The 22,125-nt window shown below is 49.8% G+C and overlaps 1 protein-coding gene across 2 annotated transcripts in view; it reads right to left on the reverse strand.

The window, feature by feature from the left end:
• Positions 1–22,125, reverse strand: part of LARGE2 (LARGE xylosyl- and glucuronyltransferase 2) — a 305,710-nt gene that overhangs the window by 51,519 nt on the left and 232,066 nt on the right. For both annotated transcript variants that reach the window (XM_085646702.1, XM_085646703.1), the window contains 3 exons: positions 19,208–19,386; positions 3,389–3,654; positions 1,977–2,059 (listed from right to left, as the gene is read on the reverse strand). In XM_085646702.1, the coding sequence (XP_085502828.1) occupies positions 1,977–2,059; positions 3,389–3,654; positions 19,208–19,307 (449 nt within the window). In that variant the 5' untranslated portion in view covers positions 19,308–19,386. The remainder of the gene's footprint in view (positions 1–1,976; positions 2,060–3,388; positions 3,655–19,207; positions 19,387–22,125) is intronic.

Consider the following 22,125-nt stretch of genomic DNA (forward strand, 5'->3'; position numbering starts at 1 on the left):
GTGTCTTGCGGGTACGTGGATATGAGAACCAACACTAACTCACTGGTCGACCCTTCTCACCAGTGTCCCCTTCCATCACCAGAATGTTTCATCTTAAGTCACTTTGCCATTTCCAATGCCAGTTCAGTGCCCTGGCCCCAGACAAAACACGAACAGCTCGTCTTAGAGCCCTCAGTGTGGACCAGGACAAAGGGCGGGATCACATCCAGCGTGTCTTTGATCTCTATATCAAGTCACCGTGCCCAAAAAATCCATCGGCTTCGTGTGGCATGCCTTCCTCTGGTGAAGCTGCAGGGATCTGGAATCTGTGAAACGTGGCACTGCTTGAAGAGATCAGCATGGATTCCCAGATAACACTATAGGCATTATTGTCCCCACCACTGAGGTCAAGTTTAAAGGCGACCAACTATGAAACGCACCCCTACCAAGAAGAACGCGCTTAATACTCGCTCGGCCTCAGATATCTCTAACCACTGAACTCCCCCCTCTAAGAACCTTTTTTGACTGAGATGCAAGTAGGAAGCTGTGCCTTTCAGGCAGGGGTTGACCCATCAGAAGATCTACTCAAACCACTAAATCATAAAGGGGGGATCAGGCCTAGAAATAAAAGTTGCACTAATTAAGTCATCCACACAACCCCCAGCAAAGCATCAATGCTTCGTTTTGTAGCACCAATAATCCGTCAATCATCAGGCGGGGCTCTCATGGCAGCCGTAACTTAGGGTTTCATAAATTAAGAAACACATAAAGCATTCTATTCCAGAGGATGGAAAACAACATCCACCCATTTCATAATTCAAGCAGAGATTTACAAAGCGCAGCCACTTCGCTGCAGGGAATGGAAACGATGAGCATAGAGCGCCTCAACACGAGCGTCCCCCTCAGTAACCCAAAGCGTCTCCTAAAGCGCGAACCCCGAAGCACTGCCTATGGGTTCGTGGAGCCTTTCCACATAGGCAGCATCAGAACCATTCACCCCTTTGGAAACTAGAAGAGCTTCCACAACCCAAGCAGAACTCAGAGCATCGTATAACCCAAGCAGCATCTGGGGCTTCATAGACCGCCCGTGCAGAGTCTGGAGCTTCACTGAGACTCATCCTTCCCAGCAGCAAATGGAACATCAGCAGGAGCCGTAGAAACCATACGGTCTCCGGGCTGTCGGGGGATCAGCATCTAGCCAAGCCGTACAGATGTCCCAGAGGCCAAAAGAATGCTGTTCATTCCACTGAACATCTGCAGGGTCAATGAGGGTCGTATGCACTACAGACAGGGCCAAGGAGATACGCCTACTCCACAGATAACGTAAAGGTCCAACAAGAGTAGTCCACCCTCTGGAACATCTAGTAGCCCAACAAGAGCTGTTCAACCCAAAGTCCACCTGGAGGGCCAACGACAGCAGTTCAATCCGAATCCACCTGGAGGGTGAACAAGAGCAGTTCAATCCGAATCCACCTGGAGGGTGAACGAGAGCAGTTCCCTTCCACAGACTCTCTGAAGGTGCATCCTGAGGCGTCCACTCTACTCCACAAACCAGCTCCACCCGAGCTATCCACTCCACAGATCCTCTGCAGGGTCAACGAGAGCTGTAAGCGCAAACGACCATCTAGAGGTCCAGTAGGAGCCAATCCCTCCATGGACCGTCTGAAGGTCCACTAGAACCAGTCCGGTCCGTCCACAAACCACCAGAAGGTTCAATGAAGGCCATCAACTGAAGGCAACATCAAACGCTTATTTAATTACTAAAAAACTAATAAAGCTTCTTGAACAAAAGAAAAAAAAATTCTTAAATCAGCATACACCGCTAATATAGTTATGCTACCTTCTCTGTGCATAGAGAGGCAGGGACTAGAGTACACACACTATTGCAGCCCATTCTCTTCCACCCCACTCATGCATCACTCAGGTCACCCCAAAAGTGATCTTAACCATTCCACAATACAAAAGCAGAGTCACTAGTTCTGCAAAGACTTTCTTACCTGTGAAAGAGGATGGACTTCACAAGTGTGACCACGTCCCGGCTGGTGTTGTGTCCCGCACAAACAATTGCCACATGGATAAGCTGTAGGAGACAAAACACAGAACAAACTACACAAGGTGTCCACAGTAACGTCAACAAATGTGATGTCAAAATGCAAGGCGGGCCTTTAGGTGTTGGCAGAGAGCCGGGGGAGCACACGCATGGTCAAGACGTGTCCAAAAACAGCCACCGCTGTACTGCTCTGCAATCTTTGGTTTGCTTGCGCCTACAGAAGAAAAGGAACTGACGGTGCAGTCCTCATGTTCAGCTTTCCACAACAGTGGTACTGGACAGCAACTGGTTTGTAGAACGTAGGGTTCATAGACGACAACTAGGAGTAACCAGCTGTGGCATTGCCCTTGTTGCTTCCTTCATGGCTCTTGAAGAGGGAACAGAAAGTAATGAAAAGATCTCAGAGCACTGCTGAGCTTCTGTAGTTCTCACACTGGCCTCTCAACAGCAGATACAACACAGCTGAGGTACTAGCAGTGTTGTCAAGCGGTCAACAGTGTGATGCCATTGAGGGTCACAGTGTGATGTCACTTCTGCTTCCCATGTCGTGACATGTTACCATGGCAAAGACACAAAGTTACGCAGCTCTTGGAGGGACAGAGAGACTGTGCAAGGGGAGAGTCCTGGGGGTCAAAGGGGGAAATGGGGCTTCGTTGGCGGTCTCCAGAGATCAGGAATGATACAAGGTGCCTTCCATGACAGCATGTACTGCCAAACATGTCCTCGAGACGCACTGGTATAAGACACAGACTGGATACAACAAGGAACAATAAGCTGGCCAGGCACACAAACACGTACTCTGCCACACAACATGAGACCCCAAACTTGCCACCACAAATGATACACTGCGCAGTATATGAACTCCTGCTTGCTTCCCTGCACAACCGGTGGAACCATAGAGATCAGTCCACAATGAAAGATCACACGTGGCCTGCTCCACAACAGGTGAAAACAAACACACAACATAACATACCTAATATTATGAGGACCGGCCATTGACCGTAATGAAGTGTGTATGTACTATACTAACTTCACACACACTTTGATAGCAGGGTAGGTTGTAAAGCAGACCGAGGCAAATATAACTGCACTTTTTGTTTTTTTATACCTCGCTCGAAAATACTTGCACACTACGGGGTCCTGTCCTCCTAACACACCGGTCCTCACAAAGATAGTATTTGGTTCTGTCAGGGTTTTCCCACGCTATGAGGACCGAGTTCAGCTTGTGCACTTTGGTCTGTGCCAGCTAGCAGGACAGAAAGTCGGGCAGCGAGTCTTGGCCCTCAGGTGGGGAGCTCTAGCAGATAGTGGGTCAATAAAAAGCACATTATGTTCTCCAGTAACAGCACCTTTGCTCACCTCACACTTCTCCACTGCACGGTGTTTTACACACTCGCTCCGGTTTCGCCTCTTCTGTTCTGGGCCTTCTCCGTCTTCGGCGGATGCTGGCCACGGCTGGCTCACAAAGGCCCCATCCACTCCATGGCCTTGCACCTGACCCAGCTGCACACGAAGCTTGTGGTTCTCTTCCTCCACACTCCGCAGTCTTTCCTTCAGAGCTTCCTGCTGCAGGTGAGGTGGTGGCTTGTCCCGGAAGCAGGGAGGCACAAGGAAAGAACTGCCACCTACAGGGATGGTAAAGAGATTAAATGAGGTCAGAGGATGGAAGGAGAAATGTATGGACAGCCATCAAGCAATGCATCCAACTTCAGACCAGGGGCCGTATTATACCAAGTGTGCCTGGGGCGCAACATCCAGAGCACTCCTTCCTCAATCCATACCACCACATCCACAGTCCTCCTCCCTCAATCCACCATCACATCCAGAGCACTCCTTCCTCAATCCACACCACCACCACATCCAGAGCACTCCTTCCTCAATCCATACCACCACATCCAGAGCACTCCTTCCTCAATCCACAACACCACATCCACAGTCCTCCTCCCTCAATCCACACCACCACCACATCCAGAGCACTCCTTCCTCAATCCACAACACCACCACATTCAGAGCGCTCCTTCCTCAATCCATACCACCACATCCTGAGCACTCCTTCCTCAATCCACACAACCACCACATCCACAGTCCTCCTCCCTCAATCCACACCACCACCACATCCAGAGCACTCCTTCCTCAATCTACACCACCACCACATTCAGAGCGCTCCTTCCTCAATCCATACCACCACATCCTGAGCACTCCTTCCTCAATCCACACCACCACCACGTCCAGAGAACTCCTGCCTCAATCTACACCAACACATCCAGAGAGCTCCTTTCTCAATCCACACCATTACATCCAGAGCACTCCTTGCTCAATCCACACCACCACCTCCACAGTGCTCCTTCCTCAATCCACACCATCACATCCAAAGAAATCCTTCCTCAATCCACACCACCACCACATCCCGAGTGCTCCTTCCTCAATCCATACCACCACATCCAGAGCACTCCTTCAATCCCCACCACCACATCCAGAGCACTCCTTCCTCAATCCACACCCAGAGCACCCCTGCCTCAATCCACACCACCACACCCAGAGCACTCCTTCCTCAATCCACACCACCACCACCTCCAGTGCTCCTTCCTCAATCCACACCACCACCACATCCAGATAACTTTTTCCTCAAACCACCACATCCAGAGCCCTCCTTTCTCAATCCACACCTCCACCACAATGCTCCTTCCTCAATATACACCAACACCACATCCAGAGCACTCCTTCCTCAATCCACGCCACCACACCCAGAGCACTCCTTTCTCCATCCACACCACCAATCCACACCACCACCTCCACAGTGCTCCTTCCTCAATCCACACCACTACCACATCCAGAGAACTTTTTCCTCAATCCACACCACCATCACACCCAGAGCCTCCTTCCATGCCTCTGTTCGCATTGCCTTGTCCCCTCCTTTCATCATGGCCCCTCTTTCCCATCTCTCCTGGCTCACCACCCTCTAATGTGCCTGTTTTAAGATGACCTTGTCACAGTGGAACAACCTAAACAGATAATCAACAAAACCAAAATATCGAGGGACTTTGGAGAGAGAGAAACTGCAAGCGATGAGGGTTGGTGTAGATTAAGGGTTCAGGGCGGTGTGTGTTAGGGTTCCAACGTTTTAGGGTTCAGGGTGTGTGTTAGTTTCGACTATTTATGTAGTTGGCTTGGTTTAGAGTTGGCTTGTTTAGGGGTTGGTGAGAAAAATAAAGAGAAGAGATTATGAAAGAAGAACATGTTGAGATTAATGGAGGGGAGCTGGGAAGTATGAGGAACTGAAAGGTGCAATCTCTACTCTCTCACACGTTCAACATCTCCTCAATCACCTGTACAAGTAGGTGATACTGGAGTTAGAGAAGAGGAGGGAGAGAGGGGAAAAAGGAAGTGTCATGGAAAATGGGGAAGAGAGAAAGAGAAAGAGAAAGAGAAAGAGAAAGAAAGAGAGAGAGAGAGAAAGAGAGAGATCTCAATATCAAAAATGGTAAAACATTACAGCCAGAAACCACCAGCTCCCGACCCCCACTTTCTAGAACTTCACGATCTGCATTTATACAGCTCTTGTTTTCCAAGGTCGCTTCATATAAGCAGTAAAGACTTTCTAAGTCAAAAGATGGAAAGGACAGAAATGTTTTTAAAAAAAGGCTCAAAGAACTGGCCGGGTCCCTCCTGCACTTTGCCCGCTGCCTCTGTCGGCGACATAGAAGTGTCCGAGTCTTGTGTTTCTTCCACACAGATCAATGTTACACCATGACGGGCTCACACCAAGGCATGTCTTATGGACTGGAACAGCAGCGCGTGGTCTACACCATGACGGAAGCTACAGATACATCCAAGACCACCATCAACTGCAGCTCATGCCACTGGACTTCGGGTGCGTCTCCTCGACCAGTTCTAGTGCCCACAGTCCAAAAAGCGGAATTTTAACCAGCCTTCATCCACGAGCTAAGGTCAGGTCATGCCGGGACTATAATATTGGAGAACTCTCTTTCAGCGCCTTCTTTGCTTCCAGTCTAACAATGGAAGGTGAGAGATTTCATTGCCGATATCTTACTTCTTCATCAGCCAACAGTAAATGGCTACTGACTACCACAGCTCAATGTAGGGGCCCAGAGCGGAGTCCAGATGGGTGAGGGATACGGAGTGAGCGCATCAGTGGTCCTCTGGCCGCATGCGCACAGCGTCCGTCTGATAAGCCATGAACTGATGTGGCAATGGTCAATCTCCAATCCTTGCTGCAAAGGGGGGATGATAAGGCCCCCAACAGCCTAAGCCAGAGCTCCGCCCACACTGGGAAACATGGCATCGCCAGACGGGTCTTTTTCACAATAGAGAGCGAGAGACGCAGATCAGCTGCAATCTCCCTGGGCTGATTGGATCACAAAAGGCAACGGCTGTTTTTTCAGTTTTTCCGTGCGGACTGTCGAGAGCTAGGGAAGGGAGTACATCCACAGGGTCCCAGATAATCCGTCCTTCCTCAAAACCACTTTGGATGGTGGGGTATCCACAGATATTGGAGAAGACGCTTCACTCACTTATCGTGACCTTCTTCATCATAGGCGTCTTTCCACACCCAGGTAAGATGGAACGACCTGCGTGGACTCAACCAATGGTGTTATGGGAGTTCTTATATAAAATACGGACTGGTCATGCAGGGAACCAGATGGGCGATATTAAAAATACCTACAGGTATACCCAAACCATGCGTTTATGTATAGGGTACCTGGGGTATAGGATAAAATCGTGTCTGAATGTTTTTTTTTTTTTTTTATTCAATTGGTTCAAATTGTACCCTCTGGGACCCCGTGGACGTACTCCCTTCCCTATTTCTTGACAGTCTGCATGTCCGCAAGGAAAAACAGACAAACAGCAGTTGCCTTTTGTGATACAATCACCAGACAGGTGACATTCACTGTCCCAGGATGGACATCTTTCAGAGAGGTGGAGCACATATACTGGCCATTGCAGGCATACTAGTTTAAGTATCGGAAAAGTATCAGCAATTCCTGTTCTGCTTCTAGAATCTACAACATGGGAATCTCATATGACCGCGACAGATGGGAAGATACCCAAAGGTATTTCGATATTGAATTGAATTACACACTCCTAAAGCGCACAGCTACTCAAAAAGAGTGTCCCGGCGCTATTCGGTATGCCCAAAGAAGAGAGAACCGGGATAGAAGCCATTGTTCCTTGCTAACATCTGAATAAAAATGGCTTCAATTCCCTTTTAAATTTTACTTTTTCTGGTATGCATCGAAGGTAATCTGGGAGTTTATCCCAAAGATTCGCTGATATAACCGTGAAGGTAGCACCTCCCTTTCGCGGTTTCCAAAAACGCAGGGAAACAAAACCAGCTGAGTTCGACCGCAGCAGTCTCCCTGGGCAGTAAGCCTTAATGCGCTACCTAGGTTCCCGATTGTAGAAGGCTTGATGCATTAGGGTTAAACCTTTATACCTGATTCACTGACGAACTGGCAGTCAGTGAGGGTTTGCTCAATACGCTGAGAGACGAGTATTTCGTAATTTTGTTTAAGCGGCCTGCCATATTCTGCATAACCTGTAGGCGCTGGAACAGATATTCTGGGAGACCGAGATACAGGACATTAGCATAGTCCAACCTGGATAGATCAGTGCTCTCACCACTGTGATTTGTGCCTCATGAGGGAGCAGATAAACTTTCTCAGCACGTGAAAGATCCAGAAACAGGATTTCACCACCGCTGACACCTGTGCACTGAATGCAAACTGGGTGCCGAAAAGTACACCCACATTTCTTGCCATCTTGCCACCGCAGTTGGTGTGGGCGGCGGGGGAATACTTTCAGGCCAGGCCCCCACCCATCCAGGACAATGCCAACAGGTTCTGAGGCAGTGGGGGCAGACTGTTCACAGATGAGCAGACCCCCTCCAGGGTTTAAGGTGATCCCACTTATCCGATGTTTCATTGCCTCTCGATAGCAGTTTTATTTCATTCCACGTTTGAGTTGAATGACTCACAAAACTGGATGTTAGCTGAGGGATTTGTCAGACTTACATTGTGGGACTCCTGAACAAAGGGACTTATTCTGGGCATCAAGAAGTCATCCCCTGAAAATGCCAAGAACACAAGGTGTAAACGGAGATAACACACCCCAGGCAAAGAGGCCCTCTGCTTAATACCGAGCACAAACACCGCACAAGGTGCAGGTGTTAGAAAGCAAACATATGAAGTGGTCACACAACGAGAGGGAGCTTTCCTCCTATCCTGTGTGGGTTGGCAAGGAGCTGCGGGGTGAGGACATGCCAGGCTGGCATTGGGAGCATGTCCTCCTCCGTGCCAGCACAAGGCATCAGAGCTCCTGTGAAGCTGCTCACAGGGCAACTTTCATACCATGGCAACACGGGTAATGGGTGTAGCAGGCAGTAACCAGGCCCCCTATGAACACTGCCCTCTGCTCTGAGCACCCCAATATCGCAGGAACGTATTGGCAAAGACACCAAGACTTTCATAAGGTCATATAGCAAAACTCTGCAAGATCGTCAAGCTCTCCGAGCTATTAATGCTTTATTAATGACCGATTTAATGTCTAATTAGTGCCATCATACACAAGAAAAGTACAACAATGTTAGACTGGGCCTTTGTTGGCGTCGTCTCCCTTAATCTTTTTGGCTGCCGACCTCAAGTTTTTACCTTATTTTCCTAGCCTTAAGACTTGCACGCGTCTGACACTGCTGTGAAGTGTGAAAGCGCTGTGCTCGTCATACACTTACTGTGGGTCTGTGTATATATGATTGGCTGATTCGAGTTAGCTGTAAGTCCATTGTCATTGGGTAAGACCTATACCAGGGGCATGTACCTCGAAAGCGCCGCCGTAGGCCTGCCGTACTGGTTGTGTCATCCACTTACTGTTACTGGGTTTGGAATTTATAAAGCTACGTGCCAAGGATCTACGTGTCTCCTGCTTTATCAGAGTTCTCCATAGTGACAGGGTGAGTTGTTGGGGAGAGGTTGGGAAGGTTTGTGTAGGTGTTACCTGCAAGAGTTGTGAATGACACCGGATGGTGTGTTCGGTACGATGGGCCTGCTTCTCACATTGGCTAAGCATTAGGGGATGTAGGGAAATGCTGTTGAGCATTATTTCCTACGGACAGAATAGTAACAGTACAGTGTTTGGTATTGATGAGTTCGTAATGGCAGATCCTCTCCAGTAGTTGGAGGGCCTTTGGCATAACGGACCTGGAAATGTCACTTTGGGAAAGTGAGCCTTTCGATGTGCGGGCTCTGTGTGCCTGGTGGCCTGTCTACTAACTCACACTTGGATGCTGGGGAACAGCCACATCTGTGCATTCTGATAGAGGGTCATAAACGAGGGGTTCACTGGAAACTGTGGAACTCTGACTCGGAGGGATCTTTCTGGGACAGTTATTTGGGTTGGAATTGGCACCTGCATTCCAAGGGGCAGGGTCTTGGCCCCACTAAAGATTGTGATCAAACCTCCCAGGGTAGGATGGTAGCAAGGGAAGAATTTAGAGAGGGCCTGTGCATTTCAAAGGTGACCTTTTGAACTGATCGTATCTTCAAAGGCCATGGAGGGTATAACTACTGGGGCTTCGCCCTCAGAAAGTAGAGACACATTTGGACTTAGAACCATACAATGCTGGTTCGATACTGGGATGGCCTGGGTCTTGAAGTACTCTCCAAGGGCGGGTGAGCTTGCCTCCTGTCCACAAGATCCCAGACACACAAAGGATCTCACTGTCTCCACGAGATCCTAAGGACCGCACTGGGTATGGTAGAGAGAGGTGGCAGTGATTGTGGTTGGGACAAGGACCGTCCTGACAAACACCATCATCTCGCTGTGCAAGAGGAGTGTGTGCGCAAGATCAGCAGCCATCTGAGGTGCCGGGATGTGAAGAGTTCAAGGAGCGCGGGTGAAGCTTGCAGAGTCAGAGGGACCCGTGCTTGCAACCAGGCGACCTGTGCTCGCTTGCGCTCCAGGCCGTGTGGTGGTCGTGGGGTGTTGGGGGAACGTGAGACAGGTGCAGAGACTGTCTTCGGTCTCTAGATCGGGAGGATGACAGTGCGTGACATCGCGGCCTCGATCCAAGGTTGTTGGCTCCCTCTCCCTGGACCCACGCCACAGGGTGCATAGTTTTGGAAAACAAAGTTATTAGACCCAAGGGGTTTCGTGTGCCTTGTGGGCATCTGCAGCTGACTGTCTGGAGTCTATGGCAGGTCACACCTCCACTTGAGGGGAAAGCCTTTTTTCAGACTTGGAAGCTCGCCAGCTTTCTGGTTCACAACCTTCTGTCTATAGGGTCCCGCACTTGTGTAGGTGCCATTGGTTGAATGGAGGTGTAGTCTGGATGGACGAAAGTAAGTAACGTTTTCTTTCCGTGTTAGGTGGTTCAGACTGTCTAGTCATCAGGGCACCAGCCGGGGCAACGTGTATCATTGGCAGGTGTAGCTGAAGACTGAGGGGCTGAGCCAGGAGGCATAGTCATAGAACTGACTGTTTAACCTTTCTGCTAATGGGAACGTCCAGCAATTGCCTATAACCGTAAAGTGTATATACAATGTATGTTTCATTTTGATTTCAATAGAGAGTTTGACAATTGCATAGAACTGTGGAGTGTATATACAATGTGTATCTCGTTCTGATTTCAGTGTGTGTGTATAATACAAAGACAAGTGTTTTATACATACGGTGTGGAGTCTTTTTGTAGCGTGCGCAGTGTGTTTTGGAGGGTGCTGTGCCAATACTTTATACTCGAGCCCTGAGGAAAAGCCTGACTGCTCTATGCCAAGCTACCAAAGAGCGAGCAAAGATTATCGGACAAGTGTACCCTACTCATCCTATCTGGAACGGTTGATTCTGACTGGCTTTGATGCATCTTAACCAGCTTGAAACCGCTGGGTCAAACAAACATCATAGAATATTTCAATTTTTTTCAATTATGGTTCACTCTGAAATAGCCCACACGTTGTTCAATCGTTGTTCAACACAGTAGTAATTTACATCTTCAACAAACAACAACACCTTTTGTTTTCAAGAAGTGTTTATCACAACTTCCAGGCTCACAAGGAAATAAAAAAAAGATCAAGACCAGAGGACTAAACAAGTCAATCCAGGTACCTGGCACCGAACCAAGAAACATGAACAGTCACGGGTACAGGGCTCATCAAAAAAGTTGTGCAAACTTGGCCACCAGACGCAGGAGTAAGCCGTACGTATCAGCACTTTAGTTCCAGCTTGGACAATTATTTCAAGACTTTTACTCTTTTAGTCCTTAGCAAACTCAGTGCGATGTTAACTCTTTCTCCTTCTAAATAGCTTTATAAATGATGGTATATTGTAATGATTTTAACTAATTGAACAATAAAGTATACTTGAATGAATACTTGAATGAAGTGTTAAAAAAAAACTTCAGTGTTTTAAATGATATTAAATGGCTGAGTTCCAAGATGGCCGCTCTCTAATGGGCTCTAGCGAAACCACGGCCTGGGATGGAAGTCTGGGAGCGCCGGTCTGGGGTATGACTGCTGATGGAACAGTGACCTTCCCCATCCCTCCCAGGAAGGGGGCTCTCACCGCTAGCATCCCACACAGACACGCATACCGCCCACCCTCACTACACAACGTGTGGTGCCCAGAGGAAATGCACTGGTGTCCATAAGTTAACCACGTGGTGAGGTGGTCTCCACAGAGGAGGCACCTGAGGACACATTGCGAGTCCCTCAGGTCCCCATCAAAACTGAAGTCTGGGCGGGCTTCCAGTCCAGTGGGAGGGCCACCAAGGGGCAAACAAGCAACTTAGGACCAGAGAACGTTCAGCAGTGTGGGCCGCACGTTGACTCACTGATGGAGGACATTCCACCCTGATGATGAGCGGCTTAAAATTGGACTAGAACTTCACTAGAGGAGTCTTGAAGAGAACAAACAGAAGGGGAACTGGGGGAAGAGTCTTCACTGCCCCGAACATCTTGATTTTCTGTGATGGCCAAGACCATGATCATAAATGATCTAAAAATACAGGTGTGACTCCCTCCTGAGGGGAACATAGAGTGATGGTCAGTCTGAGGTACACAGAACCAGAGCTGAGACTGAGATGGGATGACGTATACTGTCCTGAGCTATACGGCTGCATGCAACAGAACCAGAGCGGAGACTGAGTAGGGGTGACGTATACTGTCCTGAGCTCTACGGCTGCATGCAACAGAACCAGAGCTGAGACTGTGAGTAGGGGTGACGGATACTGTCCTGAGCTCTACGGCTGCATGCAACAGAACCGGAGCCAGAGCGGAGACTGTGAGTAGGGATGACGTATACTGTCCTGAGCTCTACGGCTGCATGCAACAGAACCAGAGCCGAGACTGTGAGTAGGGGTGACGGATACTGTCCTGAGCTCTACGGCTGCATGAAACAGAACCGGAGCCAGAGCTGAGACTGTGAGTAGGGGTGACGTATACTGTCCTGAGCTCTACGGCTGCATGCAACAGAACCAGAGCTGAGACAGTGAGTAGGGGTGACGAATACTGTCCTGAGCTCTACGGCTGCATGCAACAGAACCAGAGCTGAGACTGTGAGTAGGGGTGACGGATACTGTCCTGAGCTCTACGGCTGCATGCAACAGAACCAGAGCGGAGACTGTGAGTAGGGGTGACGTATACTGTCCTGAGCTCTACGGCTGCATGCAACAGAACCGGAGCCAGAGCTGAGACTGTGAGTAGGGGTGACGTATACTGTCCTGAGCTCTACGGCTGCATGCAACAGAACCAGAGCTGAGACTGAGTGGGGGTGATGAATACTGTCCTGAGCTCTACGACTGCAGGCAACGGAACCAGAGCTGAGACTGTGAGTAGGGGTGACGTATACTGTCCTGAGCTCTACGGCTGCATGCAACAGAACCAGAGCTGAGACTGTGAGTAGGGGTGACGAATACTGTCCTGAGCTCTACGGCTGCATGCAACAGAACCAGAGCCGAGACTGTGAGTAGGGGTGACGGATACTGTCCTGAGCTCTACGGCTGCATGCAACAGAACCGGAGCCAGAGCTGAGACTGTGAGTAGGGGTGACGTATACTGTCCTGAGCTCTACGGCTGCATGCAACAGAACCAGAGCTGAGACAGTGAGTAGGGGTGACGAATACTGTCCTGAGCTCTACGGCTGCATGCAACAGAACCAGAGCTGAGACTGTGAGTAGGGGTGACGGATACTGTCCTGAGCTCTACGGCTGCATGCAATAGAACCGGAGCCAGAGCTGAGACTGTGAGTAGGGGTGACGTATACTGTCCTGAGCTCTACGGCTGCATGCAACAGAACCAGAGCGGAGACTGAGTAGGGGTGACGTATACTGTCCTGAGCTCTACGGCTGCATGCAACAGAACCAGAGCTGAGACTGTGAGTAGGGGTGACGGATACTGTCCTGAGCTCTACGGCTGCATGCAACAGAACCGGAGCCAGAGCGGAGACTGTGAGTAGGGGTGACGTATACTGTCCTGAGCTCTACGGCTGCATGCAACAGAACCAGAGCTGAGACAGTGAGTAGGGGTGACTAATACTGTCCTGAGCTCTACGGCTGCATGCAACAGAACCAGAGCTGAGACTGTGAGTAGGGGTGACGGATACTGTCCTGAGCTCTACGGCTGCATGCAACAGAACCAGAGCTGAGACTGTGAGTAGGGGTGACGTATACTGTCCTGAGCTCTACGGCTGCATGCAACAGAACCGGAGCCAGAGCTGAGACTGTGAGTAGGGGTGACGTATACTGTCCTGAGCTCTACGGCTGCATGCAACAGAACCAGAGCTGAGACTGAGTGGGGGTGATGAATACTGTCCTGAGCTCTACGACTGCAGGCAACGGAACCAGAGCTGAGACTGTGAGTAGGGGTGACGTATACTGTCCTGAGCTCTACGGCTGCATGCAACAGAACCAGAGCTGAGACTGTGAGTAGGGGTGACGAATACTGTCCTGAGCTCTACGGCTGCATGCAACAGAACCAGAGCCGAGACTGTGAGTAGGGGTGACGGATACTGTCCTGAGCTCTACGGCTGCATGCAACAGAACCGGAGCCAGAGCTGAGACTGTGAGTAGGGGTGACGTATACTGTCCTGAGCTCTACGGCTGCATGCAACAGAACCAGAGCTGAGACTGTGAGTAGGGGTGACGGATACTGTCCTGAGCTCTACGGCTGCATGCAACAGAACCAGAGCTGAGACTGTGAGTAGGGGTGACGGATACTGTCCTGAGCTCTACGGCTGCATGCAACAGAACCGGAGCCAGAGCTGAGACTGTGAGTAGGGGTGACGTATACTGTCCTGAGCTCTACGGCTGCATGCAACAGAACCGGAGCCAGAGCTGAGACTGTGAGTAGGGGTGACGTATACTGTCCTGAGCTCTACGGCTGCATGCAACAGAACCGGAGCCAGAGCTGAGACTGTGAGTAGGGGTGACGTATACTGTCCTGAGCTCTACGGCTGCATGCAACAGAACCGGAGCCAGAGCTGAGACTGTGAGTAGGGGTGGCGTATACTGTCCTGAGCTCTACGGCTGCAGGCAACAGAACCAGAGCCAGAGCGGAGACTGTGAGTAGGGGTGACGTATACTGTCCTGAGCTCTACGGCTGCATGCAACAGAACAGGAGCCAGAGCTGAGACTGTGAGTAGGGGTGACGTATACTGTCCTGAGCTCTACGGCTGCATGCAACAGAACCGGAGCCAGAGCTGAGACTGAGTAGGGGTGACGTATACTGTCCTGAGCTCTACGGCTGCATGCAACAGAACCGGAGACAGAGCGGAGACTGTGAGTAGGGGTGACGTATACTGTCCTGAGCTCTACGGCTGCATGCAACAGAACCAGAGCCAGAGCGGAGACTGTGAGTAGGGGTGACGTATACTGTCCTGAGCTCTACGGCTGCATGCAACAGAACCGGAGCCAGAGCTGAGACTGTGAGTAGGGGTGACGTATACTGTCCTGAGCTCTACGGCTGCAGGCAACAGAACCGGAGCCAGAGCCGAGACTGTGAGTAGGGGTGACGTAAACTGTCCTGAGCTCTACGGCTGCATGCAACAGAACCAGAGCTGAGACTGTGAGTAGGGGTGACGAATACTGTCCTGAGCTCTACGGCTGCATGCAACAGAACCAGAGCTGAGACTGTGAGTAGGGGTGACGGATACTGTCCTGAGCTCTACGGCTGAATGCAACAGAACCAGAGCTGAGACTGAGTAGGGGTGACGTATACTGTCCTGAGCTCTACGGCTGCATGCAACAGAACCGGATCCAGAGCTGAGACTGTGAGTAGGGGTGACGGATACTGTCCTGAGCTCTACGGCTGCATGCAACAGAACCGGAGCCAGAGCTGAGACTGTGAGTAGGGGTGACGTATACTGTCCTGAGCTCTACGGCTGCATGCAACAGAACCAGAGCTGAGACTGTGAGTAGAGGTGACGTATACTGTCCTGAGCTCTACGGCTGCATGCAACAGAACCGGATCCAGAGCTGAGACTGAGTAGGGGTGACGTATACTGTCCTGAGCTCTACGGCTGCATGCAACAGAACCGGAGCCAGAGCTGAGACTGTGAGTAGGGGTGACGTATACTGTCCTGAGCTCTACGGCTGCATGCAACAGAACCGGAGCCAGAGCTGAGACTGTGAGTAGGGGTGACGTATATTGTCCTGAGCTCTACGGCTGCATGCAACAGAACCGGAGCCAGAGCTGAGACTGTGAGTAGGGGTGACGTATACTGTCCTGAGCTCTACGGCTGCAGGCAACAGAACCAGAGCCAGAGCGGAGACTGTGAGTAGGGGTGACGTATACTGTCCTGAGCTCTACGGCTGCATGCAACAGAACCGGAGCCAGAGCTGAGACTGAGTAGGGGTGACGTATACTGTCCTGAGCTCTACAGCTGCATGCAACAGAACCGGAGCCAGAGCTGAGACTGTGAGTAGGGGTGACGTATACTGTCCTGAGCTCTACGGCTGCATGCAACAGAACCGGAGCCAGAGCTGAGACTGTGAGTAGGGGTGACATATACTGTCCTGAGCTCTACGGCTGCATGCAACAGAACCGGAGCCAGAGCTGAGACTGTGAGTAGGGGTGACGTATACTGTCCTGAGCTCTACGGCTGCATGCAACAGAACTGGAGCCAGAGCTGAGACTGTGAGTAGGGGTGACGTATACTGTCCTGAGCTCTACGGCTGCATACAACAAAACCAGAGCGGAGACTGAGTGGGGGGGACGTACACTGTCCTGAGCTCTACGGCTGCATGCAACAGAACCGGAGCCAGAGCGGAGACTGTGAGTAGGGGTGACGTATACTGTCCTGAGCTCTACGGCTGCATGCAACAGAACCAGAGCCAGAGCGGAGACTGTGAGTAGGGGTGACGTATACTGTCCTGAGCTCTACGGCTGCATGCAACAGAACCGGAGCCAGAGCTGAGACTGTGAGTAGGGGTGACGTATACTGTCCTGAGCTCTACGGCTGCATGCAACAGAACCAGAGCGGATACTGTGAGTAGGGGTGACGGACACTGCCCTGAGCTCTACGGCTGCATGCAACAGAACCAGAGCTGACACTGTGAGTAGGGGTGACGGACACTGCCCTGAGCTCTACGGCTTCTTGCAACAGAACCAGAGCGGATACTGTGAGTAGGGGTGACGGACACTGTCCTGAGCTCTACGGCTTCTTGCAACAGAACCAGAGCTGAGACTGTGAGTAGGGGTGGCAGACACTGTCCTGAGCTCTACGGCTGAATGCACCAGAGCCAGAGCGGAGACTGTGAGTAGGGGTGGCAGACACTGCCCTGAGCTCTACGGCTGCATGCAACAGAACCGGAGCCAGAGCTGAGACTGAGTAGAGGTGACGGACACTGTCCTGAGCTCCACGGCTGAATGCAACAGAACCAGAGCAGATACTGTGAGTAGGGGGTAACGGACACTGCCCTGAGCTCCCCAGACGGAACGAATACTGTCCTGATCTCTCCCGCTGCCCCAGCACCTGAAGACCTGGCTGTGTTACCTCTATATTAGGTTTGCAGTAATAAAGCGAACTATACGGCAGGCAAACGTAGTAAACTGGAGACGTAGAGCAGAAAAAGCAGCTTGGAGGGGGCGTTAGAGATATTATAACATTATGAATAGGTTCGGTTTGGGGGTGAAGATTAGAATAAGGTACGATGTGAGGGGCTTTATAGTAAGAATAAACACAAGGGGTGAGTTAGGTTAACTTTAAGGAACGGGTGAGTGTGAGCAAGGGATGGTCTAAAGGAAGGTGCTATGGTCAGGGTTGGATGTGGTTATGTTTAGGAGTTAGAGTAAAAAAGTGTAACTGATGGTGTAAGAAGATGGTGCGGAAGAAGGGTGCTTGGGAGTTGACACGAGGGGTAACCCCGGCACAGAATGGTAGATACAGAGTGCGGACGGGGTATATTGGAGCCAAGAATGGGATCGGGGTTATGATAAAGGATGAGTTACTGCTCATGTACCAGTCACAAGGCACTGGTAAAAATCCGTTTTTTAACCTCTGCATTTTCCTGATTGACACACACACACACCTGTTAGCTGCAACCTTACCACCGCTATCTAAAATCTCCAGTTTGTATTTTTGCCCCTAAAATTTTGATATTAGTAAATTCCTGGAGGGTCGGATCTGTGACATATTGGAAGGAAGTGAAGCGGGCGATACCTTTTGAACCAGGTATTGAATGAGTCACGAACATGGACTGAATATACCAATGACAGCTGCAGTGTGCTCATCTATGGCCTGGTTATATTTTTAAGTTGGTGGGTGTTTACATCACATGTGTTTTATATGATATGTATAGTTGATGTACGTGGACATGATTTGCATAAAGTGTAGCGATTCTTTACAGTATTAAATATTCTGCTGTAGTAGGTATGTGAAAGGGTCTTTTTGTAACAGAAGAAATCCTCGGGTCTAAGCTAGCGCACAAATATGCATCAAACGATAGAAGGATTGGAGTCTCACAAAATCTCCCATATAAACAGGGGGACAATCCCTTTCAGGACGAAAGCCCTCGCCCACCACGGGTGGCACGCTCCACCATATGGGTTTCTCCTCACAGGGGGAGACCTAGTGCCTCCACTGGGTAGTTTTAATCTCACCACTGCGAATTCACTCAAACACGCCCCATTGCGCTGCACTCTCACCACACCGATCATTCACATATGGGGTTTTAGCATCCTAGGAAGGTCCTTGCCATCTTGAAAACATCCCAGAGCTCCTACCTCACAGTGAGGGAGTTGTAGCCCTCAGTGGGACTCAATCCTTCTATCTTTTGATGCATATTTGTGCGCTAGCATAGACCCGAGAATTTCTTGTGTTATAATTGTATTTTAGTAGGGGATACTCTCCTCGTTGGTCTTTAAATTAGTTCCCTTGGACCCGCCCCCCCTCCTTTTTGTATGTGAAAGGGTTGCTCTAGGGGGTTCTCATTGTAATTACACGTGACAGAAAGTGCTCATTTGTCGCACTGCTCGACAGTAAGGCGGTCTCAACAAGCACTGGGCTGCCTTTTCTCTGTTATCTGTGTCACCTCCTAACTGCCTCTAGAAAGATTGTGTCAGCTACATTCCTTAGGAGCAGAATGTAAAAGTGTTTCTTTCCAACAGGTTTACATCCACAGATTGCTTGCAAAAATTCTCCACCTGCTATACTCCTTCAAATCCTGCACTAAAAATTGACATTCTATCAAACTTTTGTTATTATTACTTACTTCCATACCCTTTTATTTTATTTTTAAAGTGCATCACTGTTTTCCTTCTTCCTGCCTCTTTTGCGTGCAAGTTTCTCTAAATCTTATGCCTATCCGTCTTAAGCTCTTTTTTAAACCACAACTATCTTATTAAATCAAGCAACCAATTGCTTCTCCCAAAGCCCCCTCTAGTGATCTACACCTCTGTCAATCATATCCCACAAACAAAGCGTGTGAATGCATGGAATGGGCATGCAAAACTAACCCCAAAACGAATGGACTGACCACTAACTTGGGGCTCCCAGGTAGCATGCTACTCGCCATAAAGCGCTTCAGCGCCTCGCCAGAGGTCGTAAGTAATATTTAAATTCAAATTAATTTAGATTTAACCTCCCTTAAATGTGTCGCCGCCATCCTTATCTACCCCCCACTCAAAGGCGGAGAACGAGAAATGTTCCCGCACACCCCCACGCAGCCCCACTCACTGTCCAGACTTCCTGCGAAGAGGTAAAGCCAGGTGAGCAGGACCACGCCCACCACCGTCACCAGCACGAGCTTGAGCTTCCCGCGCCAGGAGCAAAGCATGGTGGGAAGGCCAGGCTTGAAGGCAGGAGCCAAGGTCAGGTCGGGAGTCCAGCAGCGGCCGCGGCCGACATCCTAGGTCCTGGAAGAACAAGAGATGGAGAAGAGGGGTTCAGAGGCAGGGTACAAGGCGAGCAGGCAGAACACGGCCCGGGCCCAGCAGCCTGGCTTCAGGTCCCAGTGTATGCCGGGAGTTGTAGTGCTGCACACATAACATCGCACCTAACTCCTATTGAATCTTCATGCAATGGTTCCTCGAGATCACAAAACCAGTCCCAATGACTAATAATAACCACTAACTATGGGTTCTGGCGCAGTGTGCTACCTGCTATAAAGCACTCCAATACCTTGTCAGGGGTGCTAAGCGCTATCTAAATGCAATTACAATACAATTAGGCAATAGATCACAGATGCAAAAGTATAAAGCGACAGAGCTTTAATAGCCGTTCAGGGATACAGTTTGGTACCAAACTTCCACCTCTGTGGGAACCAGAGTACATTGGACTCGCCCAGAATCAACCAAGTCAAAGATGACATTTCATGTTATTCGCAAAGACTAAACTCAGTACATAATATCTTTGCATAGTGTTATGTTTTCGCTGGTGGGCTCAATCAGCCAAAACAGGAATGTGGCTACCCCATTTATAAAAATAAAAAACAAAAAGAGAGGGACCCCTTCTGCCAAACCCAGGGATTGGGGTACTGTTAAACAGTGAAAAGAATTATCCCTTGGTAGAAAGTTCTATTGGTTCATTGACTGGAAAGCTTCGGTACCCAGTAGCAACTCTCTCCTGTCACCTTAGCATTGCACTCTCCTTTCACACTTTATCATGCCCATATACAAGAGCAACACCACTATATATGAACCACAAACAACATATATCAAAAATATTTCATTTATTCATTTGTTTTAAAAACATCCCATATTCTCACTGTGTCATAGAAACACCATACACATCACAGTGATACAAATAAAAGATTTCATATACGAAGAACATGCACAATACTCACACAAATACTAAAGAGAGACACCCAGACAGTATATTTTGTCATAAAGGAGCATATCCGCTGAGACAACTTATTCCGCTAATCCTGGATGCGCCGTGTTTATCTGCAGGATACGCTTGTTCCACAGATTATGCAATTGAAGCGTTGACGCGTTTCGATGGCTCAATTATACATCCATCTTTTTCAAGACTACATGTAACTCTCCTAACGGCACTGTATGGTTACCATGAAATCAATTCCTTATTTCATATCGTTCTACTTGGAGCGCCTTCTATTTTAGGTTGCGAGATGCAACATTGGCTGCGGTTACCACTCGGGAAATACACAAGTCATGCAAGGATTCCTTGTTCTCATATATTGTTTTTCTTAAAATCTTTGATACCCTTTCGTTTCGTTGTCTACTTTAAAATCTGTGTATTATTTTAACATTGCCGACCTGGATTTCATCTGTTCTTTTTAGGGTCTTCAGCGCTAGTAGACTTTTTGCGCTCCCTATTTCTAGGTACTCTTGGCGTCTCTTGAATGGGACTACTGGAAAACTTTTCTCGGCTGTACTACTCCGACGGACTCCTCAACAAAACGCCAACCATCCTGCCTAACCACGCCCCCTTTAAGTTAAGTGGTCGCGCGTTCCCCGTGGCCGCAGGCTCCCGGTGGCCAGAAGCTCCCTCTACTCCCAGGTTTACGTCACCCTTTAAAAAACTGCATAATAATCAGTTTGTCAACTTTCAAGGAATGGCCACAAACTACGACATCAACACTTTCCCAGCACACCTTCGCAAGACACCCTTGTGCGGGTTCATCCCTTAAATGGAGAAAAGTGTGGCCTGCGTCTACTACAATGTCCCGGACTCTCTGGACCACCACACGCCCCAGGGTGGGCTACTGAAAAATAGAAGTCCAGACTTTTTATCCCAGTGTCTTACAAGAGCTTTCCTATCGTTTGGGAGTTTAAAACATTGGAAACCCAACACTGGAACAGACAATAAATGGATCCTTCAAAACGACTGGATTATTGACAGTATTTCGACGCAGTAATATTAACATTTCATTTTTTAAGAATATCTACAACTATTACCTGTCCTTATAAAAAAAAAAAAAAGTTTATCATCAATGACAGAGTTACACATGAGGCTACCCAGTGCCAGGTGACCCCCACCTCATATTCCCTGGGATAAAACCAAACGCCTTGGAGTGTTTGATAATGCAGAAGAGGGGACGACAACGCAGGAGAGGGTACGACAGGGCATGAGTGGGCACGTCAACGCAGGAGAGGGCATGTCAACGCAGGAGAGGGCACGTCAATGCAGGAGAGGGCACGTCAACGCAGGAGAGGGCACGACAGAGCATGAGTGGGCACGTCAACGTAGGAGAGGGCACGTCAACGCAGGAGAGGGCACGTCAACGCAGGAGAGGGCACGACAGGGCATGAGTGGGCACGTCAACACAGGAGAGGGCACGTCAACGCAGGAGAGGGCACGTCAACGCAGGAGAGGGCACGTCAACGCAGGAGAGGGCAGGAGAGGGCATGAGTGGGCACGTCAACGCAGGAGAGGGCATGTCAACGCAGGAGAGGGCACGTCAACGCAGGAGAGGGCACGTCAACGCAGGAGAGGGCACGACAGGGCATGAGTGGGCACGTCAACGCAGGAGAGGGCACGTCAACGCAGGAGAGGGCACGACAGGGCATGAGTGGGCACGTCAACGCAGGAGAGGGCACGACAGGGCATGAGTGGGCACGTCAACGCAGGAGAGGGCACGTCAACGCAGGAGAGGGCACGTCAACGCAGGAGAGGGCACGTCAACGCAGGAG

This window comes from Triturus cristatus, chromosome 3_1, assembly GCF_964204655.1.
Source record: "Triturus cristatus chromosome 3_1, aTriCri1.1, whole genome shotgun sequence".
NCBI classification, from domain to species: domain Eukaryota; kingdom Metazoa; phylum Chordata; class Amphibia; order Caudata; family Salamandridae; genus Triturus; species Triturus cristatus.